The following is a 12,241-nucleotide window of genomic DNA, read 5'->3' as shown; positions in this document are numbered from 1 at the left end:
AGAAATTGGTAACTCCGCTCAAAAGCGGCAAAACCTATTTCTCCACCGAGGGCAGAGAGGGCGTTTTCCGACGGGCTCCGCGGCGTCGACAGCCGTCGCTGCCGTCGGCGCAGCGGGAAAGGCACGCCGTCGCCCGGAGGCAGGCCGACCCCCGGCAGCCGCCTTGCGCCTGCGGCGATTTGGGCTCCCGTCTTGGTTAAGCGGCGTGGGGCCGGCGAACCTTTCTGTTTATTTTTATTCACAGCGAAAAACCCGGATCCATCTTGGCGTTTTGCATGTTTGCAGGTTTGGATCAGGCCCAGGAGAGAAAACCAGGTCAGACTCACCAGGAGATTTCTGGCTCTTTTAGGTACTGGCCGTGTTTCCCGCGCTGCAGACCTGGTGCCTGCGGTGTAAATAGGAAAAGGTGTCTCAGGAATTAATAACCATCGTTTCGGTGGCGGCTTTCTCTCTGTGCCAAAAAGGACCCCCAGGCCCCGGGAACAGGTCTCGCAAAGCCCGGTGCTTTATTCAGGGGAGTCGTTCTACGTTAGCAGGATGGGATCCTCTCCGTACGCTGTAGCAAACGATGTTTACAAGAACACCAGAGGTCCGGGTAAATCCCCGTCACGTTTTAATAGGGTTGCAGGAAGGACGATTGTTTTAAGCCTCAAGATTGCCTGGAAAAATCATTGTCAAGAGGTTGGGGGGAGGAGGGAAAGAAGGGGGGGGGGGGAAAAAAGCAGCGAATTCTTCAAATGCTGGACTAACGGCTTGACCAAAATAAGGAAGAAAGCAGCTATCGTACAGCTCCTCCCTTTCTCATTCTTCTCCGCTAGGCTGCATGCTCTACCCTCGCTGGCTCCCTGCTGCACACAGAAGAAACGATTTATGCATTTAATTAAACATCCTTTTATCCCTCCTAGATAGCCAGTTCTTTACGACAACTCAGCAGTTTGGGATACCGTCCTGGTACCGTTCACTTGGCTGAATCTTTCGTGTTGCTGAGGACTCCACCTGCCCTGCTGGTGCTGAGCAGGGAGCTAGGGTCAGGCAGGAACTCGCTCTGGGGCAGAAGAGCCCCCACCTCCTCTCCTGCACAAAGTAAACAAAAAAAAAAAACAAAAAAACCCCCAAAACTTTCTTTGTGTTGGCCTAAAGCTGGAATCTGTGCTAGGCTGAAAACCGTCCACGGGGCTAAAATTACTCTGCGGGTTTACAATAGCGCTCGCATGTGCCAGGCGCTTGGGAGGACTAAGTTGTTTGGTTTGGTTTGTTTAAAGTGAAATTCTCTTCCCCAGCCGCGCTGCCCCTTTGGGCAGGCAATTCCCTTCTTTGGTGGCGGGGCCGGCAGCCGCTGCGCCTTCCTCCGCGCCGCGACGGCGCTCGCTGTTCAGAGGGCAGCAAAAACTTCTCGCACAATAGTCCATTTGCCGAAGCATCAAAAAAAAAAAAAAACCACTTTCAAAGATGCGTTAGCGCGAGCCCGCAGACGCACTTTCTCCATCAGCTGCTAATAAGATTTCCCAGTTTACCCCGAGCTGCGGCTCGTCCACAGGGGATCGTAAAAGTCAAGCGCTTCACGACTCAGCTTTCAAACACAGACTCTTCTAATGACTCATTTCTCTTTCAGTTCCCCTGAAATTTCCAAACCAATATTTTCCCCCTTTAAGTAACGTCTTTCAAGCTAGCACCTCCTGCCTGGATTTTACATAAGTGGCCCTAAACTAAGGGCTGGCCAGGAAAAATTAATGGGGAATCCCAACTTTTAAATCAGCATGCGCAATAGCAAATGGAAAATACAGCATCTTCGCTGACAGTTCCCCGTGCCCTTAGGGATAGTGATGCGGTAGCACGACTTCATTTCCAAAGAGACTGCAGCAAGCCAACTAGGACTCAAAACAGCTGGTAAGCATGATTTTTTTTTTCTTAAGTTCTGTGCTTTCTCTTCTTTGGGGCTGAATCATACAGACTTTTCTGTTCACAGGAAGTTTCCTTTATTAGAGTTATTCTCAGAATAGCTAGCAACTCTTTTAGACCAAGAACAGCAGATCTCGTTTAGATTTATACTCCCGCTTTTAGAAACGCTCTTCATTTAGACATCAAAACACCGAAATGAAAAGCAGTCCGGAGCAACAACGAAAAACACATGGCTTTTACAGTAGACAGGGCAGCGCTACCTTCTGATTCACTTCTTTCCTCGAAGAACGCCAGGACGACCGGTCCGGCTCCAGGTCTCACCGAACGGTGCCCGCCCCTAGCCACAAACCTGCGCTCCTCGGATTAACTTGCGAGCCCCGCGGAGCAAGTCACCACTGCAACTCCAGCAGAAAGGGTGCTATCTCTGTTACGTACAAGTAATACCAAAAAGATCGACATAATCCAAAGCAATGCTTCGTTCCCTTTGCAGGGAGGTGTTGGAGTAGGAAAATACAGCCTGATATTTTTTTTTTTCCTGTGCTTCATGCAAGGAGTTCTCCCATATATACGTATGTGTGTATATATAGTTTTGTATGACATTTTAATTCTGTATCACAGTCTGAGTCACCATGTGGCACTTATTAATGGCATTGCTCTTACGGGTGATACACTGATATCTGCCGGTAAATAAATCAGCTCTATATAACGCATAGGAGCTTTTATTCCCTTGGTAGCTTCTGCAGGAACTGCAACCCACTAGAAGTACTTAGTTTGCCTACTACTTGTCCCAAAAAGGTACAACTGACGTTCAAATACAACCACATCTGCAGATCATTTCATAGTACATTAACGAGCGTCAGATTGAAATACAAAAAGAAACGGTAAAGACTTTGTAACGGGATACGACAGCTACGGTTGCGTTCTAACTCAGCCCTAGCAGACGTAGCCTACAGCTCTTCTTACAGGACACATGCTCACACCAGAGAATTTAATTTCTCAAGTAAGCAGACTGCTTACGATTACAGTCAAATTATAGCAATTTCTCATGAAAGTCATTTTGCACTTGCATACCACTGCTTTTCGTATTAGAAGAGAGAAAACCAGATCGCGTAACATAACCACGGTGAGAAACCACGCAGGGATGCTGCAGTAAGCGCGTCCCCGGGTGCCTTTTCGGAGCGGGCTGGACAAACCTCTGCCAGGGAGGCTACCCGTCGTCCTGCCCTGGCACGGGAAGGGTGGCCGGGCCACCGCCTGCGCGAGATGGCAACTCTAGGCAACATATGAGAAAACAGACCCAGAGAAGATCACCCAAATTTTGGCACAGGTTTTTATTTAATACTATCATGCTTTCCCAGTGCAGTCACGCAGTCAGGTGGCTCCAAACCCCTTGCTGATTTTGGAGAGGGTTAGTGTCCGGCGCGCCGTCCCCTGGGGTATGGCGAAGCGGTCGCCTCGTAGCATGCCCAAATATGCACGCTGCAGCTTGCCAAACGCTCCCGGAGACGCCTCCTCCTCAACAACAGCTTTTAGGATTTATGTGCACCGTCACGTTTGTCCTCTCCGCTTCGGGAGGCTCTGCTACGTCCCTCGCTCCAAAGAAACAAGGGCTTTTTCTCTTGCCAAAGCGCAAAGACACAGTAAGTTATTAAGTCTTAAGCTGCAGTAGCCAGCCGGGTTTGCAAACGCGCGGGCATCGCACACCTCAGCCCCGACCCTGCCTGCAAACCAGGGTGACGACCCCATCACAGCGGCTCCAGAGCGACTATTAGAGCAGCAGAGCTGGGCTCGGTTTTAAGATTTCCCTGTTTTTATTTGTCTGTTATTGCCTATTGGAGTCCTACTAGGCAGAGCTTCGCGATTTTCCTTAAGGCCCCCCCCCACACACACATCCTGCAAACACTGCAGTGGCGGCAGCCTCTTTGTTATTTAACTTCCTTTGAAGTTATTATGCCAGGGCTAATAGGACGTTATTTAAAAATGTCATTTAAATAGCTTTCATAAGAAAAATCCACCCATCAAAGGAGTTATTCTGAAACACTATTTTTCTTGGAAATTACAAAGCTGAGGGACTCTAATGGCCATGCTGTTATTCACTTTTTTATTGCCCATTATGCCACTTAGGCCCCTCATAACAGGATATCTTTTTGTTCCAGGGTATGATCGCTGCCCAGGGAGCAGCAGCACACAACAATAGCCCTTTTAAAGCGTCCGCTTCCTGAAAGCCTGATCCAAAACCCGCTAAGGTCCCATTTATCTCTGTGAGCCTTGGAGCACAGCCTCTAGTTGGCCATAGCGTATTGCTGAGTAGCTCCTTTTGGGAGGCTACAGCAATTACTTTGGGTAGCAAAGACGCTACTTTGAAGGAAGAACGAGACTCCACCGTTCCTAGGTACTTGGCAAATTGTGTTGATTTAGTCCTAAAACATAACTCAGGTGGAAAAAAGGTATTAAAATGTCTCGTGCCGTGCAGAAGAGATTGGAGCGGACCGTAATTTCTGCTGACGTTGAAGAGACCAACGTTAGCAAACTCTGTACGTAGCAAGACCCCACTCGCTCAGCACAGAGGCCGTGGGGATTTTGACACGAGCGCTGCCGGCGCCGTACTTTCAGGCAGCTGTTTGCTTGGCCAGGCTCGGGTTGAAGCAGAGAAACCAGCCACGTGTATCCAGACGTCCGCCGAGCCTCACCCGAGCCCTGCGAGCGAGCGCGTACCTCTGGGTCTGCTCCTCCCCACGCCGGCTCTCCTCCGGGACCGAGGTCAGGCGCTGCTGCCAGGGCCCAATCCTGGCCGCAGGCGCTGGAGCTCGTGCCAGAGGACCGCCGAAGGCCGGGTCGTCCTGCCACGCAGAATTACTTCCCTTTGGGCTCGTCGGTTCGGGCTTCAGGCTCTTTGTTTGTTATTACGTGCCTCTCTGTTATTCTTTTTTTTTCAACCTTTAAAGGTAACCAAGCCGTTGTGCACTTTGGGATCGGCAATGCGGGGCGCAGCCCGCTTCCTCCTGTGCTGGCTGCTCTTGGTGACCCTCCATGGCAGAGGGACAGCCGCGCAGGAGGTTGTCCAGCCTGACCCCAAAGCATCGTGTGCCAACTGGATGGGGGGAGCGCCCGGCTACCCCGGCCACAACGGGCTCCCCGGCCGGGACGGGAAGGACGGCAAAGACGGACAAAAGGGAGAGAAAGGCGAGCAAGGTTGGTGAGGAGGCTTTGGGAATGTCTCCGCTGGAGTCCGCGGCAGCCCCAAGCCCCCACAAGCCCCGAGCGGGTGGGCAGGGGGTCACAGGGCGCCCCCGAGGCACCCACCCGCGGGACGCGGCACGAGACGCCAAGCACCCCGCACGCAGGGCTCAGCCCCATCCTCCCTTTTCAGGGCAGTTCCCATCTACTGCAAGCACGAAACCCAGCCTCCGATAGCCTCTCCTGAGCTGCGGGGTAGGAAGACACCTTAATAGGAACCAGATACAATATTTATGGGGGTCAACAGAAAGACTACCATTGATTTCCCTGAGTGCCCAATAAACTCCAAATCTCTCCCAGCTGTCTTCAGATAAACACCATGCCTCTTCTTACTGAACAAGGGAGAGCACAAGACAGGGGAAAAAAAGAGGCCAAACGAACCCTGTGGCTGGGAGTAACGACCCTTTCTCGAGGACAGTGCAGGGGGAGGAACTGCTTTCCTTGCTGCACTGCCTGCACTTGGGCTGCTCTCAGAAAGTCAAAGGGTTTTGTTTGGTTGTTTCCTCATTTTTCATGAATGAGGTTTTTCAGACACTTGCTCGCAGCGGCTCTGCACACACAGAACAGCAGTGTCTGAAGGAGCGCTTGCCCACGGTCTCAGAGAGGACTGCAGCATGGTGTGGAGCGGGTTTTGAACTTGCCATCTCAGGTCTTCGGGATGGTGAACTAATCTGGCCTTTCCTAAAGAGCCCTGCAACATTGCTGGGTGCAGATAACTCTGCCATTCGCCCTCCCTTCCTGCCGAGCACCAGGCACGTACTCCTGACGCATCAAAGGACATAACGTCCCTATGCCTCCCCATGCAACCGTGCCCTCCCTTAGGGGACACAACCCTCATTTCATGATGCTGAGCTGTCCCTTCTGTATTCTGGGCCACTGGGTAGCAGCCGTCAGCACAGTGCAAACATAACCTCTTCAACCCCAACTCTGTCCCCTAGGTGAACAAGGCCCCAAAGGCGACAACGGCGAAATAGGAAGCCGTGGAACTGAAGGCCCAAGAGGGTTTCCAGGAACCCCAGGGATGAAAGGGGAGAAGGGAGAAGGTGCCTACATTTACCGCTCTGCCTTCAGCGTGGGGCTCGCGGGCAGAGCCCCTCACCCCAACGTCCCCATCCGATTCAGCAAGATCTTCTACAACGAGCAGAGCCACTACGACGCGACGACAGGCAAGTTCCACTGCAGCATCCCCGGCATGTACTATTTCGCCTACCACCTCACAGTGTACCTGTCGGACGTCAAGGTCAGCCTGTACAAGAAGGACAAGGCAGTGCTCTTCACCTATGACCAGTTCCAGAAGAACAACGTCGACCAAGCAAGCGGTTCTGTGTTGCTTCACCTCAACGCCGGGGAAGAAGTCTGGCTTCAAGTGTATGGGGAAGGGGAAAACAACGGCGTCTATGCCGACAACATCAACGATTCTACTTTCATGGGATTCCTCCTTTACCCGGACTTGGATCTCCATTAAAGTAGGAGGTTGTGCACGGGAGAGGACGCGGTGGCTTAACCCCAGAATTGAGCTCTAGGGCGCTATACCTATACTATACTTCTTGGCAATTGCAGTACCCACAAAGGACAATTTTCCAAGGGTGGAGTCCTATCTCTGGGGAAATCAATGAGGTTATACAGATGACTTCAGCAGGACCAAGAGTTCACTCATACCCCAGCTCTTGTTCTCCTTGCAAAAATCTAGGCACAAAGTTAAACAACCTTCCTAGCACATCATGAAACAGTAACTCCTGAAATGGATTAGCTTTTTTTTTTAAATTTAAAACTGTTAAAGTATCTGTTACATTTAAATACAACATTTAAAATAACCACTTAAAAAATCATTCAAAATATCGGTACACAATTCAGCCAACTTTTTACAATTTGAGTAGAACAGAGAGAAAGCTGTTTCTGCTCTTGTTTTCAGCTGCCAACAGATGGCTTTGTTTTTGCTATCAATCCCCAATTTATTAGGGCCTTTGACTTCCACCCATGGTTTGTTGTTTCCCTTCTTCAGCCCAGATTCCTATGTGTATTCAGATTATTACCTCTCATTGATTTTAATCCTTTGTTTTTCCTGTTATGTTTATCACCAACACTCTCTCTAATTTAGACTGCATACTCAGGGCAGGGATCTTCTCTTTTTATTTGTCTGAAAAGCCTTAGGTAGGAACACCCACAAGGCTACGTAACAAAAGCAACCCTTTGACCACCTGGCTTTGGGCATCCTCAAGTGGTTACACACACGTTGGTCTCAGAGATGGCAATACTCGGAAACGAGAGCAGCTCCCCTGCTGCTCCCCTGACCCAGAAGGCAGAAGGCCCCTCAAGTCTCCTCGGCAGGGAGGACATCAGGGTGGAGGTGTCCCTTCCCAAATCGCTGCCCTGGCACCAATGGCATGCTCATTCAGCCCAGTGGCTGTAGGAACGGAGCAAAGATCCTGTCCCATCTCCTACCTGAATAGCTCCCAAGTGCAGTCAGAAGTTGAGGACAAGCAACCATTTTCCCACTAAGTATGCCCTTAGTAAAGGTTAGCATGTCACCTAGGCAGAGCTTCACTTGGTGCAGCTTCACACATTGAAAGGGCTACCAGGATTAACGCCTGGGATCTGCCCCAGCTCTCTGCTAGGTTAGCTCAATGTTGTGAAGAGTACTAAGGCTGAGACTAGTAACAGTCCCGCCACAAACTCCTTTCCAAGGAGGTTTGTCGACTTTCAGCTAAAAGATGATTTGATAGCTTCTCAGATATGTTCAAAGAAGAAGACTCCTGTTAAGCTTCAGAACAAGCTAACACACCATCAGAGCTAATGTATTATTACAAGCACAGAAGAGCATTAAGAGCTTCAACTGAAAATACTTCCAACAGCAGCATTTTCCACATTCCAGTGAATTACCACATTGGAAATAATAACAACAATAAAAAAAAAAATCTCTCAGTAAGAATGCCCCAGCATTTTTGTATGCGTCGTTGGGAAAGGTTTAGAGAAAGGGACATTTTTCTAGCCTTATCAGGTAGCTCAAGGGAAAAAAAAAAATTATATATATATATTTAGCAGGGAAACTGGAGAAACCATCTGGTGGTTAAAACATCAGCACAAGAACTGAAACTTTCCCCAGGCACGGGGCTCCCATGGACTCCAGACTCAGCGATGCAGGAAAGTGCAAGAACACAGTTTGGCCCGTTATGGCCAAGTCCACGATATAAGGCATTTAAGAGAGAGCTTTACTGAAATCACTGGCCAGAAGGTTTCCATACACCCAGTCTTAGGGGACACATCCTCCTTTCTGATGAGCAGTTTTCTCCTTCCTCATGAGACGTTTCCTCCAGGCGGAATTTGGGAACTTTCTGCATTTGTCCAGATCTGGACACATAGCAAAGGCAGGGGGGAGCTCTGCAGAGTCCCAGAGGCACACGTGGGAGATTGTGCTTCTAGGACCTGTGATGCTTCCTGGCTCTGCAGCACAGAGCCAGACACACACAAACGGATGTCCAGAAACCTCAGACAAACAGAGCAGCCCTACAATAGCACTTCTTTGATTTACATGAGCTAAGACAATGATTCCGTAGAGATAACTTAGTATCTAAACATGCCTTGACTACCTCCAAAGAGTCTTCCACAACTTCTCCATCACAGAATGATCCTTCCTTCAGGTGACTGAATCTCCATTAAATAAGTCAACTCAATCTGTATTTTTCAGCAAAATTGAACTAAAGGTTGGTTCCTCATTCTCTCTTTTTTTTTTTTTTTAATTTTTATTGAGTTTTGACATTTCCACCATCAGCCAGCCAGATACTAGCTAGAGCATCTTGAGGAATGCAGTTCCCCTATCCCTGGCCAGATGCAGCAATAGACAAGATTATTCAGCAATACATTTGCAGGCATTAGTTCTGCAAATGAATCTCAAAATTCACACTCATCCTCAGGCTGCATAAAGGCTAAATCCAGACTCTTTATCCAGATAAAGGCTTTTATGTCCATTTTATTGCTCCAGATTTACAACATACCTCTGCACAATGCACATGAATAACTCAGCTCCTTGCACTGAGTAATAATGTCTAATTTAAGATAAAACTTGTCCCAGAGAGCCTTGCCAGTGGCTGCCCAAGTCCCCGGGGAGCCCCAGCTCCACGGTGGAAGCTGGCAGACCAAAGTGCAGCACCCACCCGGATGACAAGGTGGTGGCACCCTGAGCTGCTACACACACAGACGGCTCCCTCCTGCTTTCCCGAGAAACTGCTTACCTTCCTAGCTTTCATCAAGACTTTACCATCTCACCACCTTACACTGTATTGCCTCCTTGAATGAGATACTTTCATTTCCAGACTGTTTACCTAAAACCTTCGAGTCTGAATACATCATGCGTGGCCAGCCAAAGAGAGAAGCTCTTGTAGCCCAGGGCACTTTGAATACTGAAATGCCAATATTAGATTTAGCAAGGACTAAACTGATGCTCAAGCTGACCATGTTTAATTCAGACAACTGGAAAAAACCCAGCTTCTATTTTGTGAATTAACACTAAAGGAACAGCGGGGGGGGGGGGGAGGGGATAAAAAAAGACTAATCCACAAACAAAAGGAGATTTAAAAATGCAGCAATTGCTGGATCAAATGGCATAAGAGGCTTAAATCTAAAGGAGCAAGTCAGAGCTTTTGTAGTGTTTTTTCAAATATATTTGGATGGATTTTTCTGAAGATAGTGAAAATGAAAGTGACTAAAGCACTAGAACACAGACACCAGAAAAACACTAGTTAAAAACTGGTTCTTAAAGAAGCAGCCAAAACGAATTCTTCCTTTCCCCGCTACCACACAGCGGGAGGAAAGATGCTTATAGTTTCATGCTATGCACTAGGACTTGAGAGACTTCGATATGGCTTTTCACACTGCCACATACATCTGATGTTGCATATTTATATGCTTAAACCTAGGGGAGAGACCAGGATTTCTCATTCACCCAGTCTAACAGCCCCATCATCCGTGTGATCTATATCGCTACAACTTCCATCCACACCAACACCTTCTCCCACCTGAAATTACCATGGCTGTAGTGCCACAAGTGCAGCGCATGGTAGAAACTCAGGGACTGGGTCTACACCATCCCTTACAGCAAAGACCTTCCAAATCCCAGAGCATCACTTGCCCTCTGCATCACCCCTCTCCAGCAGCCAGAATCTGCCCCATCTGGGACGCTCCCAGATGCCGTTGGACCTTGTAGCAGATGATCTGCCTCCTGGAAGGTGCCTGGGGTCTCTCCTGGTCGGCCTCCTTGCCACTGTGACTGCAGGAAGGCAGGGGGCTGCACGAAGGACCATAAGGCTGCTCAGCCCCGCAGGAGGGCCCCAGCCTGCATATCCTCATTTCAAAGCCTGGCTCTGGTTTGGGTCCTGGGTCTAGCGCTGTCCTGGTTCCACCGTGCCAGCTATGGGCAGGCTTGAGGGCTCTGTATGCAGAAATAACCATAAAAATGTCATAGGAATGAGGGCAATATATTTCTAAGATGCATACTCTATTTATATACACACACACATTATCATAGATACAAGATAACCAAGCCCCACAAGAATGCCAAGTATTCATACATATCATCTTTTACCTATGTCATTAAGTGTTCAGCCTCTTTATCCCTCTGTAGATGGCTTTTCCAAACTCCCCTATAAACTGCTGCCTCACGCACGGGACTGCCTCCTTGCAAGCCGCCGGGGGACGCCGAAACGAAGGTCTCGGCCCACAGAAAGCCTCTGAGCATGAAATCAGAGACTCGGGGACCGTGGGGCCAGAAGAGGGAACCGCAGGGCTGACAAACCTCCCATCAGGAAAGGTGACGGTCAGAGCTGACCTTCAGCTGTCTCCAGACGGGGAGGGTGAAGCGGCAAGGCAGCACTGTACCCACCAAAGCGCATCAGCCCGCTCAGAGGTCGTGCCGCTGCGCAGGGCCGCCGGCAGAGCTGGGCTGACCGGTGGATGCTGCCCAGCTGCGGCAGGAGCCCAGGCTAGCACCCCTCACCAGTCCAGCCCGCTCACCCCAGGCTCAACCCTGGCCGCGAGGCTTTTGCGGAGGCCTTCGTCTCCATCAGAGCACGAAGCGAGCTGCAAGGGCACGGGCAGCGCCAGCGAGAGCAAGGCACGGCTGCCGGGGCCGGCGGTGCCGCGCGCCCCTACGCCAGCTGACAAGCCGGGCTGGCCGGCGGCTAGTGCCGCTAGCATTGCTCCAGGTTTCACCCCTTCTGCTCTTGCTTCTGACTCACACAGCGCTCTCCGTAACCTGACTGGTTAAATACAAGCGGCCAGGCCAGTTGTGCTTTGCTGAAACAAATACTGAGCGGGAGGAACACAGTCCCCCCCGCGGCAATACCCCAGCTGCTCGTGAGCTGTGCTTACGCTGCTCTGCGGCACCCTTGCAGCCATGAGCAGTCCTACACCCCTGCGCCGCCCACGCTGTTGGTTCTGGCCAGACATACCCTATTTCCCCCCCTACCTCTCCCAATACACCACAAAACATACTGTTTTCAAATTGCAGTGGGTCTCTCCCGTAATTACCTTTAACAAGCAGTCTCTCCCAAGCAGTGCATAGCACTCCAAAAACAACCGTGCTGACATGCAAATACCACGTGAACTATACACGATTACAAGCACAAATACTGTTGCCTCTGCAAGCAGTGAGCATGCATTAAAAGGGGGGGGGGGGGGCAGTACTAACGGCAGAGCTGGGTTAATAACGCACAGCCTGACTTTTAAGTCTGACTGTTACTTGCCTATTCATTAACTCGGGGCACAACTGTAACAGGGCAGCAAGACAGCAAAGCAACTCTGTTGAAAGCCTCCTCCCAGCCTCCCTCTTCCTGAAGCACAGTAGGACTTCTGTCTTTACAGGACATTTTCAAAAGCATTTAACAGAGTTAAACCTCACGGTTTAAGTCACAGGCTAAAATCCTGATCAAGCAGGGACTTCCTAGTTCCGTTTACAGGGAGAATAGCACACTGGCTATGGCAACTGTATGTTTTATCAAGAAAGACACCATAAACACAGTTAAGATGAAACACTTGGAATAAGGTATAAATAAAAGCCATTAAAAGTACTAGTGTTTTTCATACTGACTTTTCCATGCTGCCAGAGCTGTAA

At 49.7% G+C, this 12,241-nt stretch overlaps 2 protein-coding genes across 2 annotated transcripts in view; one reads left to right on the top strand and one right to left on the bottom strand.

The window, feature by feature from the left end:
• The window catches only part of ST6GAL1 (ST6 beta-galactoside alpha-2,6-sialyltransferase 1), a 103,942-nt gene that overhangs the window by 82,103 nt on the left and 9,598 nt on the right, over positions 1–12,241 (bottom strand). The gene's annotated exons all lie outside the window — the stretch shown is intronic.
• Positions 1,431–8,767, top strand: ADIPOQ (adiponectin, C1Q and collagen domain containing). Its single transcript, XM_068954916.1, has 3 exons — positions 1,431–1,887; positions 4,845–5,091; positions 6,075–8,767. The coding sequence occupies exons 2-3, from the start codon at positions 4,878–4,880 to the stop codon at positions 6,599–6,601; spliced, it is 741 nt and encodes a 246-aa protein (XP_068811017.1). The 5' UTR covers positions 1,431–1,887; positions 4,845–4,877; the 3' UTR covers positions 6,602–8,767.

The sequence above is a fragment of the Struthio camelus genome, chromosome 9 (assembly GCF_040807025.1).
Source record: "Struthio camelus isolate bStrCam1 chromosome 9, bStrCam1.hap1, whole genome shotgun sequence".
NCBI lineage: Eukaryota > Metazoa > Chordata > Aves > Struthioniformes > Struthionidae > Struthio > Struthio camelus.
This window is presented reverse-complemented; position numbering and strand designations above follow the sequence as displayed.

What these genes read in the sequence shown, in the direction of transcription:
- ADIPOQ (XM_068954916.1), top strand. Translation starts at nt 4,878, where the DNA reads ATGCGGGGCGCAGCCCGCTTCCTCCTGTGCTGGCTGCTCTTGGTGACC. An exon ending in GGGAGAGAAAGGCGAGCAAG is followed by an intron (nt 5,092 to 6,074) that starts GTTGGTGAGGAG and finishes TCTGTCCCCTAG; the next exon opens with GTGAACAAGGCCCCAAAGGC.